The sequence below is a fragment of the Mustela nivalis genome (genome assembly GCF_964662115.1).
Source record: "Mustela nivalis genome assembly, chromosome: 10".
NCBI classification, from domain to species: Eukaryota; Metazoa; Chordata; class Mammalia; order Carnivora; family Mustelidae; genus Mustela; species Mustela nivalis.
The window spans coordinates 43,489-58,146 of NC_139029.1; the positions used below are offsets into that span (position 1 = coordinate 43,489).

General features: G+C 65.6%; 1 protein-coding gene across 1 annotated transcript; it reads right to left on the reverse strand.

Moving 5' to 3' along the window:
* Window positions 1-486: 486 nt before the first annotated feature.
* On the reverse strand, window positions 487-14,583 carry ACAP3 (ArfGAP with coiled-coil, ankyrin repeat and PH domains 3). The gene is made up of 24 exons (XM_082686215.1): window positions 14,416-14,583; window positions 10,877-10,934; window positions 10,142-10,261; window positions 9,896-9,949; window positions 8,660-8,718; window positions 7,712-7,895; window positions 7,196-7,240; window positions 6,960-7,055; window positions 6,803-6,877; window positions 6,372-6,383; window positions 5,601-5,713; window positions 5,462-5,513; window positions 5,166-5,266; window positions 4,974-5,085; window positions 4,516-4,724; window positions 4,365-4,434; window positions 4,155-4,249; window positions 3,871-4,073; window positions 3,571-3,675; window positions 2,294-2,392; window positions 1,976-2,196; window positions 1,710-1,819; window positions 1,499-1,609; window positions 487-1,404 (listed from the first exon to the last, which is right to left on the reverse strand). Exons 1-24 carry the CDS (start codon window positions 14,460-14,462, stop codon window positions 1,257-1,259), a joined length of 2,499 nt encoding a protein of 832 aa, XP_082542341.1. The 5' UTR covers window positions 14,463-14,583; the 3' UTR covers window positions 487-1,256.
* Between the last annotated feature and the right edge of the window lie 75 nt (window positions 14,584-14,658).

The following is a 14,658-nucleotide window of genomic DNA, read 5'->3' on the forward strand; positions in this document are numbered from 1 at the left end:
GCAGAGCGCAAGCAGGGAGAAAGAAGGAAGCTAATTCTGCTCTTTAGGGGTCACAGCCAACAGGCAAGAGAGTTGGGGGGGCTGGGTCAGCACCCACCTTGCCGCCCATGGAGCCTCCCTGGACAGCTTTTGCATAGTGACCAGACAACTGGCCTTGGCCAGACCAAGGCCGCAAGTTGGGGAGAGGCCCAGCCACAGCCCCAGGGCTCCAGGAAGGGGACTGCAGAATGAACAGGTTGGTGGGCCCTGGGGAGTGAGCTGAGGGACCCCTGGGGCCCCCCCAGGGCCCAGCTAGAGGGCTGAGGCCGGAGAGGGACAGGGCAGAGCGGCAGGAGCCTCCCCCTGCAGCCGGCAGGGCCAGGTGCAGGGCCAGGTGCGCCAAAGTCATCCTCAAGAGTCCGCGGAGAAAAGACGCAAAACAAAGTGAGAAAGAGGTCGTTGTAGAAAACCCGCTCAGTCTGTGATAAAGAATATCGGATGCGGGGGTGGAAAGTGCCAAAGTCCTTTATGCACCGGCTCGGGGCCAAGGGACAGGTCTCTGGCCACCCAGCACTGGGGCCTGCGTGGCCAGCCACATGGCCTTGGGACGCCTGCGTCCAGCCAGGGTTGAGGCCCCAGGCCACAGCCCACCCCCCAGCACCCAAGAAGCCCAGCCTGGACGCCGGTCACTAAGTGAGGTACATGGGTTGATTCCCTGGATGGGCCGCCCCTTCAGCCCTCACAAGGCGCTGGTGGCCAGCCACCAGCCGTAGGGCCTAGCAGAGGGGCTCTGGGGGTGTAGGAGGGACCCAACTAGCAGGTCAGTGTTCTACGGCAGTAAAGGTGGGGGCACGAGGTGACAGGGGCCCTGAAGGCAGAGAGGAACATGAAGTGACACAGGTCCTAGGATGGACGGAGGAGCACAAAGTGACACAGGCCCCTGGGGGGCAGGGGCATCTGAGGGGCAGAAGGTGACACCGGGCCTTCAGAGCAGTTTGTGACATGAGCAACCCGGGTGCCCGAGAAAGGGGTCACCTGAAGACGCAGGGTCCCCAGGTGCGGTGATGGGCACCAGGTGGCACAGCACCTCCCAAGGGGAAACGTGGGCTTCTTAAGACTCAGTGTTGGGGTGTCTCCCGGCCCGAGGGGCTGGGACCGCTCCGAGGAGGGCAGAGCAGGCAGCAGGGCTCCAGGGCTGCCCAGGCACTGGGGCTCTCAGGAAATGATCCCGCGGCCACCACGGGCGGAGCGGGCGGTCCCGGGTCGGCCGCCCCGCCCTAGCTCTCCTCCAGGTGGAGGCTGATGAACTCCTGGATGCACCTGCGGTACTGGAGCTCCGTGGGGCTGCTCCCCGCCAGGGGGCCCGGCTGGCCCGGGGGCGCCTCGGCCTCTCGCATCTCCTCGGCCATGCGCGCCAGACGGAGCCTGGGGGAGGCGCCGGGTGAGCCGCGCCCCCACCCCCCCGCCCCGCCGGGTTCCCCACCCCCCCGGCCCCGCCCCAGGCCCCGCCCGCGCTCACAGCGTGACGATGTCGGCGTTGGCCTCCTGGATCGCGATGCTCAGCGGGTCCTGCTGCTCGTGGTCCAAGGCATGCTGGTCAGCTCCCCGCTTCAAGAACAGGCAGACCTGACTGGAGGGGGGCGGGGACAAGTCGGGGCTGGCCCGGGGCAGGCCAAGGCGACGCCCTGGCCCGGCCCCCACCGCGGGCAGGAGGGGCGACGGAGACTCACCCCGTGCGTCCTAGGAGTGTGGCGTGGTGCAGGGGCGCCCGGCCCCGGCTGTCTCTTTGGTTCACGTCTGCTCCGTTTTGCAGAAGGAATTCACAGACAATCAAGGAGCCCTGGGGACCGAGGACAGTTCAGACTCAGCTGGGAAATGGCCCTTTGCTGGCTTCCAGGAGGGTACCAGGGGTCCCCGTGTTGGCGCCATACGAAAGAGAGCTCTGAAGATGCACCTGTGTCCCATGCAGCACCCCACCACCCCGACCCCCGCTCACCCCTAACACAGCCTGCACCAATGGCGTCTTGCCCTCGTCCTCCGCGTCGGCCCAGTTGACCTCTGCCCCGTGCGCCAGCGCCGTGGCCAGTGCGGGGAGGTCTCGAGTGCGCGCAGCACGGTGTGCCAGAAGCCCAGGGTGCAGCTCACGCACGTCTGCCAGGCCCCAGGCCTCAGCCTCTCCGTCCACCTCACCGCTGGACTCCTCGGACTCAGCACCCTCTAAGGGGAGAGGTTAGGTCATGAGCTGCCACAAGACGGAGCCCGTTGTGGGAGGGCGGGGCCGGGCAGCGTCGGAGGCGGGGAGGTGTGCACCCACCCTCCTCCGCGACGCTGTCCACCACGGAGCCTGCGCCGAAGGCCAGCACGTCCGAGCTGCCATCAGAGCTGCCTCCTAGGCCACTGTCGCTGCTCAGACCTGCGGGGTCCAGGGACAGATGGGGGGGCCTTAGAGTCCCTGACTCCACCCAGAGCCCTGTGGAAAGGCTAGAGCTCACATCCATCCTCCAGGGATGGCCCCAGGGATGCGATCAGCCCCCAGGAGCGGAGGGGAGCCCTGCCTAGGACGCAGGTAGGGGGAGAAAACAGCTCCAAGGAGCCAGAGGAGCTCACAGCAGAGCACAGCCCCAGGGGAAGCCCTGCTGTGGGAGGTCAGCCCCAGCAGGACTGAGGGGGTGAAACAACCGTGAGCCGTGGGGGCTTCCACTGAGTCTGTGGCAAGTGCATGTGGCCAGCCCAGGAAGCAGCTTCGAGGTCTTCACCGGGAGGCTCCGGGGACACCTCCGGCCCACCCCTACCCCACGACATCCAGTGAAATCTCTGATGGTTTCCCCAGGGCGGCCCCAGAAGCAGGAATGGTGAGGCATCGCCCTCTGCTGCCGGAGGCCATCCAGTCACCGCCCCAGCCCTGTCAGTTCTTGGCCTGGGTCCATGCCTTCTGCCCACACTGCCCAGAAAGGCTCTTGGGGTAGCCTGGACCACTGGGTACCCATAAATCATTAGCAGGAACCCCTCAGTCGGGAGCTCTGCTTGTAGCATTTGGATCCCAGCTCCAAGAGGAGCTGGCAGAGATGCACAATTGTGTCCCACATTCGGTCTCCAACACAGCTGTCGGCTCCCAGCATACAGGCGCGCATGCGCGCACACACACACACACACACACACACACACGTGCGCACGGGGCCCTCAGTGCACACGGACACATCCACCTGCATGTATGCCTGTATGCACATTCAGCCACAGACTCCCTTTACACCCACACGCACTCACATACATGCTCTCACTCCAGTGTGCAAACCACACACGCTACTCGCACATACACTGTTGCAGATCACTGCCTCAGCCTCCAGCTCTGGCTGAGTAACCCCAGGCCCTCCAGATACTATCTCAGCCTTAGCCCTGCTTGACCCCCAAGTTCTCCCCAGCACCAACCCAGTCCTTGCTGCAAGGGACACCTGTCCCCCACTCTCCAAGCGAGTGGCTGTGGCTGTCCACATTCACCCACCTTCCGGGGAGCCACACCCGGTCCCTGCTCTGCTGCCCCGATGGAGCCAAGGGGACAGGGCCGCAGGGGCCAAGGGCCCTCACAGCACTTACTACGTGGACCGGCTGCAGCAGCCCCTGCATCAAAGTAGGAGAAGAGGGAGTCCAGCTCATCTGGGCAGAAGAGAGAATCCCGCCGAAACTTGCGCTCCACAGCACCTGAGGCAGGGAGATGGGTAAACTGAGGCACAAGGCAAAGTAGGGTGCCCAAGTCCTGCTGGGAGCCTCTGCCTCCCCCTGCCCTACTCCACCTTGATTCTCCTGGGGCCTGAGGTTTGGCTGCTCATGCCCCCACCGGAGCCTGCTTCCCACCCCTGCACGGCTGTGCGAGCTGAGGCTACAGCCTGCGGGTACCTGAGGACAGGGCAGCCACGGAGGGCAGGACAGGCTCCAGGCGGACCTTGCGGCGTGCAGCGGGGGCTCGGGGTGAGCTGTGGTGGCGGTGGCACTTCTGCACCCGCCAGGGCCGAGGCGCCTCCCGGGCTGGCGCTGAGGGCACCTTCCGCAGGAACTTCTTTTCTACGTACTTGTCCTTGATCCAGGCTTCCTTGTCCTGCCTGGACCGGGGGGGCGCGCATGAGGCCGCACGTGTGCGCGGGGGCTCCCTCGGCCCCATCTCCACGGCCGCCCCGCCTCACCTGGAGCTGCTGGCTGTGGGCTTCCTGCTGCCCGGCCCCTCGCACTGAGCCTCGTAGATCTGGTTCACAGTGCTGTTTCCAAGCTCACACATCAGCTAGAGGAGATGCGGTGTGCAGGCGTCAGCCCCGGCTCACAGGCCAGCCCCCAACCCCCACCAGCTCGCAGACCGGGCTCAGGGAGCGTGGCAGCCTGGATGGCCTCATACACACCTTCAGCAGCTCCGGCTCCCATGAGTCCAGAGTCAAGGACCGCACCTTGGAGCAGTGGACACCCAGGCTCCTGGACAGGGAGGAGGCAGGGGTGAGGCAGGGTGTGGCTCCACCCCACCTCCACCTGTGCCCTGCCCCCCAGCAGGCCCACCTGTGGATGCCTGAGCACTCGATGCAGAGCAGCACACCCAGGTTGATGCTGGCCCAGCGGGGGTCAGGCTGGCCGCAGTCCCCACACTGGCCATTGCCAGCGACGTTCTGCACGCGCTGCAGCAGGCTCTCCCCCTTGACGCCGCGCTCCCGAGAGTCCGTAGCGGAGTCGATGCTGCTCGTGGAGGGAGACGCCGTGCGGTCCAGCCTCTGGGGGTGCGTGAGGGGCCGCTCAGCCCTCAGAAGCTCCGGCCTCCCTCCCCAGCCCCAGCCAGAGGTGCCAGCTCAGGGGAGGACAGCGGAAGCCTCAGCCTATGTGCCGTGGGCGTGTGCACACCCACACTCCCGATGCTCACGCCGCCCATACCCGGAGCCCCGCTCCTGTCCCACATGTGGGGGCCGGCTCCCTGCCGCACGCCCCCATGCTTACACACGGGGAGGGCGCTCAGGGGCCCCCACCTCACTGTAGCAGCTGTCGGGGCTCTCCCGGTAGGCAGATGCAATGCTGGCTTGCACAGCCCGGACCCAGGCCTGCCGCAGCTTCTCCGAGTCAGCCTGCAGCATGCAGCTCCTGGGGGCAGGGGACCATCAGGCCCCGCGGGCAAGGGCTCCATCCCCCTCCTGCCCCAGGGTGTGCCTCCATCTCCTTACTTGGTGGGTGACACGACCTCAAAGCAGAACCGGCGCTCGATGTCCTCGCAAGGCTTCACGGAGCACAGACGCAGGTCATCCACCACCACGGTCAGCGCGTCCTGCGGGCAGCCGCACCATGGCCCTTGTGCCCTGCCCCCGCCGCGCACTTACCGCTTCACTCTATGGACACAGACTGAGACCCAAGTAGTCTCTGTGCCCTGACTGTTGAGGCGCTGTGTCCTCAGCCCACCCCAGGGTCCCAGCGGGGAGAGGCCGGCCGCCACTGACCCAGCCCCAGCAGCCCTGCAGCGCACCTTGACCTTCTTCTGGTAGACCAGCTGGCTGTTCTGGATGGAGAACCAGCGCCTGGGTGGGGGCATGGGCCAGGAGTGGGTCAGGCAGGGCCAGCCCCGAGTCTGCCCCGCAGACCCCCTGAGAGGACCCCTCCCTCACCGGTTCCATGTCTTGAAGGCATTGCTCGCCCTCTTGAAGAGGTAGCCCTCCATCACCACACCACTGGGCGCATCCACATCAAATTCCACTTTGGGCTCATCATAGGAGAAGTCCTGGGGGCGGTCGGGGCCTCCGGTGAGTATCCACCCCTGCTTGTGAGGACACTGTCGCCTGGCCAGGCTCCCCTGAGCCAGCGCTGAGGTGAGGCGCTGCTGTCCACAGCCTCTTCCTGACCCCAGCAGAGATGGTTGCCCTGAAACCCCACGGGGGGGGGGCAGACACCTCACACTACAGCTGGGGGCCCCCAGAGCTCCATCCCCCACCCCCACCCCCAGCCCTGTAGGGACAGCAGCTCTGGGACCAGGAAGGAAGCTGCCTGCCCCCACCCTTCGTCCCCCGTTTAGGCTGCCAGCTGGGCCTGTTCCAGCCGGCCCCACAGAGCCCCATTCACAGGGCGTGAGGAGACACTGAGTGTTGTCCTGTGTGTCCGGCGGTAGGAGAGGAGCCTCAGCCACCTGCTCCCCTGGCTGAACGGGGGCAGAAAGGGACAGCTGCTGCCCTTCCCGTCCCCCGAGGGGGATGTGGTCCGGCTCAACCCAAGTCCTGCCCGTGCCAGCCACCGCGGACAGCGCAGAGCTCGCAGGTGCTGGGGACGCTGAGGCCTGGAGGTGTCCTTGGTGCTGAAGCTCCCAGGGGTGGGGGAGGGCAGAGGCCCGCCCTGCCCGGGCCTCCTCTTCCCTCACTCCCCACCCTGGGCAGGAGCCCACTCACCTGCAGCAGCGTCTGAGAGGGCCGGGAGCAGGGAGGGTGCGAAGAGGGAGAGAGAGCCCGTGAGTGACTGCCCCCTCCCACCCCGCCGCCAGGCTCCCAGGGATCTGGAAATAGCCACTCCCCACTGCAGCCCACTTCTACCCTGGGGCTGTCTGGGTAGGCGTCTGCAATTGAGGTCTCCAGGCCACTCCTAGTCTCCCTCTGTCCCCCAGGGTGGACCTCTAAGGGACTGTCCCAGGGCTGTCCCTTCTGCTAGGCTATGTTGAGGCTCCTAAGGATGGAGACCTCTCCCTCTGGGTGCACATTTCAAAGAGAAGCAGTGTCAGCCCCCACAGAGTGGGCGGCCTAGAGAGGGAATAAGGGGGTAGTGGTCCCTTGCCCACCCCCCACCCCCCGCTCATGCAGGGAGGTCAGGGGCTGCAGGGCCTCACCCGCTGCTGGATGGCCGCGTGCTTCCGCTCCATGTCCCGCTTTTCCACGGCTGAGTCGATCACCAGCTGGTCTAGCTGTGGGGGAGGGGACCCAGGGAGCCCGGTGAGCACTCTGCCTCCAAGACCCCGGGGGCCCCACCACAGCCTGCAGGCTCACCTCGGCTGCCAGCTTCTTCATGTAGGGGTCCAGCTGGTGCAGCAGGCTATAGCCTTGCTGGAAGAAGCTGTACTGAGCGTGCATGAAGGACAGCATCTGGGGTGGGGGGGCACGGGGGGGCAGCCCTCAGTAGCCACGACCAGAGGCCCGCCTGGTGTACTCGCATCCCATACACCTCACAGGCCTGTCCTTACGGCCAAGGCCCCCTCCTCCCCGCCCCCTCACCAATCACTTACAGAATCCAAGATTTCAAACTTCTTCTTGGCCTGGAGGACGTTGATCTGCAAGGGGTCAGTGGACAGGTGAAGGGTGTCGGAGCTGACGTAGCTTGTGACCTGTTCCTTACCATGGTGTCCTCTCAGGCTGTGTGTGGTCCCCTGAGACCTGCAGCTCATCTCCAGCTCCCCGCCCTTGGGCCAGCCTCACCCTTTCAAGGTCACAGCGTCCTTCCCCTAGTTAGGACTTCGGTTCCTCCCATGAGCAAAGACAGAAGTTCTTACACCTGTTCCTAGGCTGCCCAAGCCCCGGTCAGCAAGATCTTCAAGGCCTCCGCCTACGCCTGTGGCCTGCACCCACCCCCACTGCTGTGCCTCTGCCTGGGCACCCCTCATGACCATGCTCCTTCCCGAGAGCTGGCATCTGAGGTTTTCTGGAGCCAGAGGGGCTGCTCTGAACACCCGCTCTGTCTGCAGAAACACGGGAGGAGCTTCCCACCCACTCCAGGCCTCACTACTCCTTGCCCGGTGGCTGACCTGGAGCACGTAATCCAGAGCCAGGTGACGGAAGCACTTCCGGGTGAGGGTCAAGGCACCTGTGGCCTCCTCTACCTCATGGGGACGGTGCCGTGGGGCCTGGGCATTCCTCACAAGGGACAGTTCCATGTCCTCTCGAACTTTGTCAAACTGCTTCTTGGTCTCCTTGAACTTCCGCACGTCCCTGGGGACCAGCAGGTGTCAGGTCGGGGTCTTGGGAGGGGTGCGTGTTGTGTCTCCACCTCAATGAACTGCCCTCCCTTCCCTAGGGCTCTGTCCCAGCCGCCTCACCCCCAGCCCTGGCTCACCCCCTTTTCTTTTCCTCCCCCCTCCTCCTCCTCTTCCCCTCCCCCTCCCTCTTCCACCTCTTTCCCTTCCTCTTCCTCCCCCTCTTCCTGCCCCCCTACTTTTCTGCCTCCTCCATTGCCTGCTTCTCCCCCTTCCTTTCCCCCCTCCCCCCAGTCCCCCCTTCCCCCTGCCCTTCCCCACCTCACTCCCAGGATCCATCGGTCTAGGGAGACCCCCTGCCCCACCCTGGACCTGCACTCACACTCAGATTCAACTCAGCATCACTCAGGGTACCACAAACACTCCAACTGCACACACGCTCAGACGTCCACCCGGCCCCCACCCCTTCCACCGCCACCCTAATTCCGTCTCCAGCCCACCCCAACCCTCACCCTTTGCCCGAGGCCCCCCTGGCTACCCTGTGTGCTCCAGGCACTTTCCTTGCCCAAAGCCTGGTCCCACCTCCAAGCCTCTGTTCCTGCTAAGTCCTCCACCTAGAGTCTTGAGGCTCTGGGCCAAGGCCTCGCCTAGGCAGGCCCCAAGACCCCCCCAAATCAAGCATAGCTGTGTCTGCTTGCTACTCCATCACAGGCCTCACCACCAACCCCTCCCAGGGCCCGTAGAGGCCAGGCCTCCCTCGGGGGTCTGAGGGCCACTCACTCTTTGACAAAATTGTGGAGCTGCTGCCGCACAGACCTCTGGGCCTGGTCGAACAGGATCTGGGGGCCGAGGGAGGGAGGGAGGTGGTGTTAGGGTCTCCTCCTCCACAGCTCCAGGGGCCAAGCCCCTGTTCCTCCAAGTGAGGACGAGGGAAAGCCCCGCCGAGCCCTGCCTGGGCCCCAGCTGGTTGCCCCTATGGAGCCTCCCAGGGTCCAGGGGAGTGGGTGTGGCCCCAGGCCTGGGTTGGTGCCCAAAGGCCACAGCTGTGACCACCTGCCCATCTCCGCTACTGGCTCGCAGCCAGGCTAGAGATCAAAGCTCTCCCGGACGGGTCCCCCTCCGGCGGCACCACCCCATGCCGACTTAGACATGGCAAGCACACATAGGCCGCTGGGTGACACCCACCGCCCCCCCCCCCGGTCTTGGAGGCCACCTCAAGCATAGCCAGGCCTACAGGAGAAAGGATCGGGTCAGAGCCCAGAGCTCTCAAGGGTCTTGACCTAGGGAACAGGGGAGGGTGATTTTCAGGAGCTGGAAGGCATCCCTAAGCACAGATTTGGCCCAGAATCAGATGCCCCCATCACAGGAGGAGGGCTGGGCCCTAACTAGGAATAGACAGACAGACAGACTGGGGAGAATGAGCTATCCTGAGCTGGTTTATTTCTAAACTTCCCCTGCGGGGGTGGGGCTCCTTGTTTAGTCTGGGGTTCTGGTTCCCAAGCCCGGGTCTGACCACCCACACGGGCCTCAGGCCTACTCTGTGTGTCCCTGCTAGGGGCACTGAGGGGCTCGAGGCCACCCAGCCCCAGCCTGGGTCACAGTGAGGTTGGCAGTCATTCAGGGGCCCTGGGGCCAGCCAGGGAGGCACTTCTACGGCCCGGCCAGAACACCTGGGGGGTCCTGGATGAGCCTCTGAGTATCCCCCACCCGAAGAGCCCACTGGCCTCAGACCCGGGCTCTGTTGCTCCCTGCTCCCACCCCCAGAATCCAAGTACCTCCCCTTTGTCTGGCCCTAACCTGGGACACCGCAGAGCCCCTCAGGGACACCCCCCACCCCCGGAGACTGGAGGAACAGGAACACGGCTTCCCAGCAGTGGCCAGCTCAGCTCCCTGTGAGCCAGCAGAGAGTCTTTCCAGGCTGGGCGGGGCCTGCGGGGAGCGGGTGGGGGTGCTGCCTGCGTTGGAAGCCAGAGGGACCTGCCCTTGGCAGGCCCCCCCACTGCGGCCAGGGCTTACCATGTGGTAGTTGACCATCTCCTGGAGGCTGTCTCCAAACCTCTGCAGGCATTCCTGGGGACGACGGGGGAGAGGAGACCCCAGCTCAGATGAGACAGCGGTGTTCCCAGGGGCAGCTGGCACCCTCCCCCCAGGTCTCGGAGCTACACGCCCCCGTGGCCCAGTGCAAATGCCCAGGGCTCCCAGTCAAGCAGCTGCTAGCTTGTGCCCACCCATCCAGCGGTCAGAGCTCAGCTGCCCCCTCACCGAGATGACGGCGTCGCCCTGGCACTGCTGGGACAGGTCCCGAACGCCACTCAGGAAGAGCCTGTTGGTGGTGACGTAGGCCTTGCCGGCCTCGATCATGCCGCTGCACAGTTTGACCAGCTATGGGGGATGGAAGGGGCCACGTTCGCGCTGCCTCCAGGGGCAACCCTCACCTCCTCTAAGAAGCCAGGCCACAGAGGTGGGAACCGCCGAGGGGCGGCCAGAATTCTGCTCAGGGCCCGTCCGTGCCTGGGACACAGCTGTGCCTGAGGAGCCAGCCCTCTCTCTGACTCACTGTAGCTGGGAGCACAGTGAGGGGCTCCAGAGCAGAAGGCCAGAGCAGGGGAACCCAGGGCGGGAGCTGGGGGCTGGCAGGATCCGCCAGCGAAGGGGCTCAGGGATGCTGCCCCTCCTTTCTCCCTCTCCTCCTCCCCCAAGCCTGTCCCTGGGGAACACCCTCAGCACCCCCTCGCCCCACAGATGGTGGGAGGGGCACACCAAGGCCGACCCCCACTTCATGGGAGACTCACGCAGGCAAGCAGCATGGGCGCCCTGGGGCAGGTACGGTAGGCCACAGTGGGAGAAACAGGGACAGCCCCAGGCCGGGTGCACCGCACACAGAGGGGGCACGCCCTGTGCACACACGCGCACACACACACTCTCGCACACACGTGTGTCTGTGCAGGGACGAGTCCGGGCCCGGCGCGGGGCGGAGAGGCACCCCGGGACCTTCACCTTGTCCAGTTTGCCTTCCATCTCCACCACATCCGTCTCCACCTCGTCAATGGTAGCCCTGCAAGAGGAACGAGCTGGCTGCAGGCCCGGCCGCCAGCGCAGGGGCCAGGCTCGGGTCAGGCGGGGGTTTCTGCGCCCTGTGCCCCTCGCCTCCTGGGGACAATGTGCGTGCGGTAGGAAGGGTCTGCTTAGCTTCCGGCTACCTGCTCCCGTCAGCCCGCCCGCGGTCCCGTGCTCCCCACACATGGAGGAAACGGAAGCTGGGAAAGGCAGATGCGCCCCTGGGCAGAGGGTGAGGCTGGACCCAGGCCCAGCTGACTCCAAAGCCATGCAGTGCCCACCACCACCCCAGGCAGGAAGGGGCCTGGCCAGTTGTAATGTCCCCATCCGGGGTCTGGCTGCTGTGGCCCCAGGGAGAAGTCAGACAAGCCCCCAGGGACAGAGGGAGGGATGCCACTCGCTGGCCACTCTCCTAGCCTGGCCACTGCCTTTCTCCGAGGGCACCTCAGCCCCACCGTGGGCCCGCCAGATGTCCTTGGGCACCCTGGGGCAGACCAGTCCCACAGCCCGTACGTAGCAGCCAGTGGCTCTCGCCAGTTCCGGCAGCAGCAGAACGGGTGCCCCCTGGCTCCTCCAACCTCAGAACACCAACCAGCACAGTCTGCCCAAAGGGAGCAGTGGGGCAAGCTTCAGGGGAGCCCCCTCCCACCGCAGCAGCCTGACAATGGGGCTGCCGCAGGGAGGAAAGAGTTAACGAATGACATCACCAGAGAAGCCACAGACGGGGAGAATCCCCGGAAGGCGAGGCAGATGGATCAGGCACGTGACCCCCCTCCCCTGTTCTGGGAACAGGAAATAGGGAAAGAAGGCCAGGATCCCAGCACCACCCACCCCACCGCCCCCCCCCAACCCGATCAGCTGGTGAACTGGGCCCATCTGGCCTCCTGGGGATGTAGGACGACAGGGCACGAGGGCCAGGGGTGACAGTGGGGGCCCAGGAGTGAGAGGCAGGCCTCCAGGAACAGGTCTTGGGTGGCGGCAGGGCAGAGGCAAGGCCATCCAGATACAGGGCCCTCACTGCCCCCATGGCCCGCAGGGGGGCGCTGCGTTCCAGGGGTTCCCGGGCCTGGGAACCCAGTCAAGGTTCTGGTCAGGGACTGTCCCTCCCGGGAGGCGTACCATTTTGCCGGCCCACAATTCGGAGCTGTTGGGAGGGAAGCAGGCGGCTCCAGCCAGGGACTGGACGTACCCACCACTGTCCCCGACAGGACACAGGTTCGTTCCAGCAGGGCGAAGGGAACTCTGAGCTCCAGGGAAGGGACAGACCACCCCCCCAGGAGCAGACGCTGCAGGACCCCGGGCCACCCCAGCCCCCCTCAACCCAGCAGCTGCAGAGAGGAGGGGCCCCGGACGAGGGTGGGGCCGCACCGGATGCTGATGAATGTGTTCGCGGGGGCAAGGAGGGTATTCTGCAGAGAGCCAAGAACCCGCACCCTGTCAGGGGAGCCCCAGCCTCCAAGGATCCGAGGCCTCCTCTTCCGCCCTCCCTCCAGGATTTCTTCAGCAGCTTGGATGACAAGGAGGAGGGCGAGGCAGGCTTCCCCACCAAAGCCATGACTCAGCGCCTGAAGCCCCACCCAGGGGAGGGGGTGCCTCCCAGCCTGTCTGGAAGGGTCTGGACTCTCCCCCATGCACCCCAGGGCTGTGGGGCTCTTACCAGGCCACAGGCAGGCGGGCATGGTCCCTCTTCCCAGGGCTGGGGCCACCTGGCCCCACATCACTGAGCACAGCCTGCCCCCCAGCCCCACTGTGGCTCTCTCCAGGCCTGCCCCCAGGAAGTCCCAGGTTACCCTGCAGTGACAGGGTGAGGAGACAGTGGGACCCCAGGAGAACCTCAAACCCCCGTTGAATCTCAGCCCAACCCCGAAACCCACACAGTGTGGTTTCTGTGGCCCAAGAGTCATTCAGATGAATCTTCTCAGCCCCCATCCCGGGCCCAGATGGGCACTTTTCTGGGGTAGCCCCTCCCGACGAGGGAGCAAGGCAAAACACAGGCAGGCACTGCGCCCCCATGGGCCACAGACAGACCAGGCTAGTATAGGAGAGAAGGCCTGGAGATGAGTGGGGTGCCAATGTCCCAATCCGACCACTCAGGAAGAAGGACCACGGGGCATCTGAGCAACGGGTCAAGGTGAGACCAGGGTGCGTCAGTCAGGACCAAGGCCACAGCTGAGGCCCCAGCTACACGTCCACCACCACCCCCCGGCCTGGATCCTGGAGGACAGTGGGCAGTGGTGCGAGCCCAGGATTGTGGATGCTGGAGTTGCTCACAACCCCGCCAATCAGTCAGCAACAGCAGATGGGACAATGCAGAGAATCGCCCCCAAACCCTCTGCGCTGGGGCCCCTCCCTGGGCCAACCTCTGGCCCCTCATCCCTAGCGTCCCCAAGCCTTTTCTCCCCTGTGTGATGGTTGTGCAAGGCAAGGGACACAGGGCTAAGGGCACCAATGCTGAGGCTCACCAGTGCACGCACACGCAGGTCTGCCGGCACACCCAAGACTCAGCAGGCACACACACGTATGAGCAAACACACATGTGCTCATGTGCAAGCAAAGGTACCTGGACGCAGTGACACAGGGTACACACAGACATGTGTGCCCACGGGCAAGACACACACAGGTGCAAGCACACGTAGGCCTAGTGCCGGGATACACGGGAACAGACTAACGTGTGCTGTGTGCCAAAGCTCATGTGTGCAGGGTAAATGCATAGCACCAGTAGGCACCCACGAGAGCGTTAGGGAGGGACAGGCACACATGCAGGCAGCAAGCGTGTCAGCTGGTGGGGGGCAGCCCACCCACACACTCACACCAGGGGTCTGCACCTCCAGGGCGGCCAGAGGAGCGGAGCTCCCACACATGCACCTGCCACACTGAAGGGGCTCCGGGTGCCCAGGAGTGAACATGCCTGCACTCCGGGGAAGGACCAAAGAGACCAACCCGGTCCTGGGCACAGGGCAGAACCCCTACCCAAAACGCCCACCCCTCCAGGCCCCTAGGTCACCCCTGCCAAGCAGCTGGCCCCAGGCTGAAAACGTGGCGCCACTTGCCTGACCCCCGTGCACTTCTCTCCGGGACAGACGCTCCTCGCACCCAGACAGCCCAGGCCAGAGCAGGACTGCAGGGCCAGGGGGCTCTCAGCCCCGTGCAGGTGGCCGGCACGAAGGTGCAGACACAAAGCTGGGGCGGACACTCCCACGGAGACGTGTCTATGCAGGCGGACACCCCACCCCCACGCGAACAACCTCCGTGCGAGGTGACCAGCACAAGGGGCATCTTTTGTTCAAGGCCTTTGGGCCCCGGGCTGCGGGCTTTGTCCGAGGCGGGGTCCTCCAGCTCCCATCACCGGCTCCCGCGCCCGCCACAAAGGCCGCAACGACACCCCCCCTCTCTGTGCCCACCCACGGCGGCCCCGGGCGCCCCGAGGGGGTGGCGACCCCCGCCGACCACAAAGGGCCGCGCCGCCTCCGGGGGCGCACCTGAAGCGCGGCGAGTCCTTGATGCACTCCTCGAACTCCACCGTCATGGCTGCGGCGGCGCGCGGCGCTCACTGGCACGAGGACCGCGGCGCTCCGAGCAGCATCCCCGGCCGGCCCGCTCGTCCCGCAGCCGGCCCGCCCGCGCCGCGCTCGGCGCCCGCCCGCCCCGGATTGAGGCCGCCGCGCCGCCGCCCCGCCCCGCCTGTCACCGCCGGGGAATGTCGCCAAAGTCCGCCGCCCGCG